The following is a 4276-nucleotide window of genomic DNA, read 5'->3' on the forward strand; positions in this document are numbered from 1 at the left end:
CTAGCCCAAGTTGCTCCAAGCTCTGTCCAACCTGGCCTTGGACACTGCCAGGGATCCAGCCACAGCTTCTCTGGGCACCCTGTCCAGGGCCTCCCCACTCTCACGGGGAACAATTCCTTCCCAATATCCCATCTAACCCTGCCCTCCAGCAGTGGGAAGCCATTCCCCCTTGTTCTGTCACTCCACGCCCTTGTCCCCAGTCCCTCTCCAGCTCTCTTGGAGCCCCTTTAGGCCCTGGAAGGGGCTCTGAGCTCTCCCTGGAGCCTTCTCTTCTCCAGGCTGGACACCCCCAGCTCTCCCAGCCTGGCTCCAGAGCAGAGGGGCTCCAGCCCTCAGAGCATCTCTGTGGCCTCCTCTGGACTTGCTTCAGAATCCTGGGAGCTGTTGATGGAGAGAGGCTGGGATAGACATGTACAGGGCAATGCCTGCACACCCTGGGGAAATGCCAACCCTGTGGGAGTGTGGCCACCATGCCTGTGCTGGCTGGCACAACATGAAATCTGCTGACACATGAGAGGGATTTGTCATTGGAGGCCTCAGAGCACTGAGCAGCTGGGGGAGAGCTCGGCACCTGCCTGGAGTGCTCTGGATGGCTCCATGTTCTCATTCCATCCTGAAACAAAACACAGCCCTGGGGCTTCCTCAGACAGAAGGGACCATTGGCTTCCTGCACTGGTTTTTGTGACTGTTCCTGTGGTCTGATGATTCCATCCCACGCCGTCCCCAGGCTCCATGGCAGAGCACAGCCCTGCTCCACCACCAACATGATCTGATGTGCCAGCAATGCAAGCTGGCATTTTCTAGGTGCTAATCCCATATCCTAACAATGCCAGGGAGGAAGGGGTGGAGGATGTATTTTTTTCTTGGCCTCCAGGGATTGAAATAGAAGAAAGTCAGTTCTGCGCTATCCAGTTACTGCACTGCAATCGAACTGGGCCACTTGCACTGACAAACTTGACCTGTGGCCAGTGTGCTTTGTCTTCACAGCCTGAAGCTCCTCAGAGAGGAGCAGGAGCTTTCCCAGGACCTCCGTGCTGCCCTCCCCTCCAGCCAGAGCCCTACACTCTCTCCCAGGTGTCTCTCCTCCCCAGGCCTTTCCATATCCCAAGTCCTCTCCCACTGCACACACACTCTCAGGCATTTCCAAACAACATCACGTTTAACCAGGTCTCTTTTTAACAAAACCCACAAATTTTCTCCCTTCCTCCTGATCATGGACACTTCCCTATGCCAATTTCCAGTCAGCCCCTCATGTTCCAACAGTTAAAACTGAAATAGCAACACAAGTGATGTCAAACCCAAGGGTGCCCCCACCTGAAAAAGATTTTCCAGTGTCACCTCTTAGGATCACCTGCAAACCAGCGGTCACTGGGATGACTGGTCCCACATAAGAGCATTTCCCTCTCCATGCAGGTTTGTCCTGCAGCACCTGCACTTCCCCACCACAGCGAAATTTTCCACTGGTGAGGAAATCAGGCAGAGCCCTTGTGGTGAGGGGCACGGCACTCACCGTCCCCCAGCCCATGCCAAGCGCCACATATAGAAGGTGAAAGCTGTGCCTTGTCCTCAGACCCAGAGGGAGCTCCCAGGCTGCCCAGGACAGGGGTGTGGGGGGGAACAATTTAACCCCTTATTCAGCTCTTCAAAATCAACCTTCAGTTATTTCTCCTATAGGTGCAATTTTCATTCCAATATTTAGAAGGTAATAAGGGTGCCCAGGCCACAGTCAAGAGACTCCTATATAAACTCCCTAAATATCCCAAAAGAGAAATTTCCAAGTGTTCTGGTGTAGTTACAGATTGATTACCCAGCTGGAAGACCCAGGGTACAGCTGGGTGACCTGGAATAGATCTGGAATCAGAGCCAGGGCAGAGGGGTATCCACATAATCCTTGGCTCTGCTTGTGCTGCCAACACTCCCCAGCCCTGCCCCGGCACAGCAGATGCGAATCCCGCCTGGGACATGAAACCAGCCCGTGACCACACGGATCAGTCGCTGAAGAGTCGCTGTCTTTCACTTTCTGGCTCAGCCCGTCATGAAAAACTAGGGAAACCAGATGCTTCCCAGGCTTCCATGCATGAATCCCAAATATTCTTAGTGCTGAGGTTAATAAATGTTACAGAAAAGCCGGACTGGCTTCCACTAAGGCACGGCATAAAAAGAGGAGAGGGACTGACATGAAGCTCTCAAGCTCCAAGCAAACTCTTAAAGGATTTGCCAGGTGCAGAGAGGGAGATAAATATACCCAAAACAAAGCAAAAGACGGAATTTGAAGTGAACAATAAATGCAAAACAAACGGCATGGGGTAACACCTGCTTCTCGACATGATTTCCACAAAGCAGCAAACTTTTTTATTCCACGAGAACCAGAGACTGTTTAAGCTTTTGCACAAGAAGAACTGAAAGGACCAAGAGCCCAGAGATCTCCAAAGGAGGGGAAAAAAAAAAAAAGGAGGAAATGCAGCCTGTGGGATCGCTGTCACTGCACCGGCCCCTCCAGCAGCCTCCTGGGAATGCCAGCTCCGCTCCCAGCCCTGCCCAGGGATGTTAGAGCAGGGGCAGGGAGAAGATCCCTGGCACCAGCACAGGTTTGGGCTTTACTAGTATCACCGGGATTTTATGGGACACCCTGTTCCCTCGCGGAGTGCCTGCACCAGCTCCCTGATCTCTCCGGGACAGCTCTTCCTCCTCAGCAAGCGCACGCCTTTCTCGGGTTTTGTGTTTTCCATCTCGTCCCTCACTCAGCCCGGGGCGGGGGGAGGGCTGAGGTGTGTTCCCACCTTTCCCGCAGCAGCAGTGGGGGATGTGACTTACGTCTATCGAGTGCTCCCGCTGCAGGACCCTCCTGGTGTCCTTGTCGTGGTGGTTGAGAGCCGTGTCACAGTTTTGTGGGCCGGGTGAGGAGTTTTCCGATTGGTTTTTCTGACTGCGCTCCACAGGGATGCTCCCGTCCGCATCCACCACATCCAGCTCCTTTTCCAGCTCCTCCATCTCCTCTGGAGACAAAGTAGACAATAAATTGTCTATATCTGGATCTTCACTAACTTGTCGCCGGTATTTGGCCACTTTGGACATCTTGGCTCGCTGGCGAGACACGGTGGCGGTTGTGTGGTACCCAAAGCAGGAGAAAAAAACTGAAGCCGAAGCTCCAAGGCTGCTTCCCGAGCGGCAGCAGGTGCTGAAGTGTTAAATCTCAGCAGCTCTGCAGCCCGGGATACGGTGGTTATCCAGAGGGGACACCCCTCGGTCCAAGAGTTGGCCAATAACAGAATCCAGCGGCGGTTCGGGTGCTGGGAAGCCAATGGAGCCCGGCGGGAGGCGGGGAATGGTGCTATCAGAGGAGTCTGAAACCCGAGGACATTCCAGGGAACCATGCAGAGCTACATGACCAAATTTAGTCCGAAGCATTTCGCCTTTTAAAGGCAATGGGCCAACCCAGTGAGAAAACAGGGAAAAATGCACCAGCCGGCAGGCCGGGGATGGTGGGTGGAGGAGGCAGCCCCAGCCTGGGCCATGGGGGCTGGGGGGCTACTAAAGTGGGCAGCGTAGCTACGAAGGGATGGGGGGAGGCTCTGCTGTGACAGTGACAGCTCTTGGCTGAAATCGGTAAGGAAGCACCCACTGCAGAGGAAGTTTCCCTCTTTATGCCGCTGCAGTCTGGACTGGTGCCGTCAGCCGAAGCGCTCAGCCCCTCGCAAAGGGGTGGGGGTGGTGGTGCCGATGCAGACCGGTTCCGTCGGGGGATGGAGGCAGCAGGTAGTGAGCGCTCCCGGCTCTGCAGATCTGACCCCCCGAGGATTGTCAGAGCTCCCTCCGACCCGCAGACACTGAGGGACTGTTCCTGCAGCTGCTCTTCCTCACACACTCCCACTTCCCCTTGCCAAGCCCCAAAGACATCCCTCCTTCTGCACAGATGGAATTCCTGAGTCTCCCCTGCTCCTGGTCCAGGCAGTGCCCTAAGCCTGGGCTTTGGCTGGCGGCACCAACTTTCCATCTCCCTAATCCATATAGAAGCTCTACTGGCACCTGGGAGTTCTCCCACAGGGACAGGAGACAGGCTCTTCTCTCCAAGTTTCCAGGCAGCTTTACCCCATGTCCAGCATTTTGTACCCATTCGTTATCCTGCCAGCTCCATCCTGGTTTTCTTCATCCTTTATCATCCTCCTAATATTTACTGCCTGCTCTCAGGCCTCTCTCTGCTTATCCAAGCAAGGAGCCCTTTGGTCTTTTTTGACAAAACAAGCTCCTCTAGGATTTTCCTCAGCCTAATCACCTC

At 54.5% G+C, this 4276-nt stretch overlaps 1 protein-coding gene across 1 annotated transcript in view; it reads right to left on the reverse strand.

Moving 5' to 3' along the window:
- LMOD1 (leiomodin 1) overlaps positions 1-3304 on the reverse strand; it is a 21021-nt gene extending 17717 nt beyond the window's left edge. Inside the window, 1 exon segment of the mRNA XM_008634667.2 lies at positions 2815-3304. Coding sequence (XP_008632889.1) covers positions 2815-3075 — 261 coding nt within the window. The 5' untranslated portion in view covers positions 3076-3304.
- Positions 3305-4276: the final 972 nt, after the last annotated feature.

This window comes from Corvus brachyrhynchos, unplaced genomic scaffold, assembly GCF_000691975.1.
Source record: "Corvus brachyrhynchos isolate BGI_N302 unplaced genomic scaffold, ASM69197v1 scaffold555, whole genome shotgun sequence".
Lineage (NCBI taxonomy): Eukaryota > Metazoa > Chordata > Aves > Passeriformes > Corvidae > Corvus > Corvus brachyrhynchos.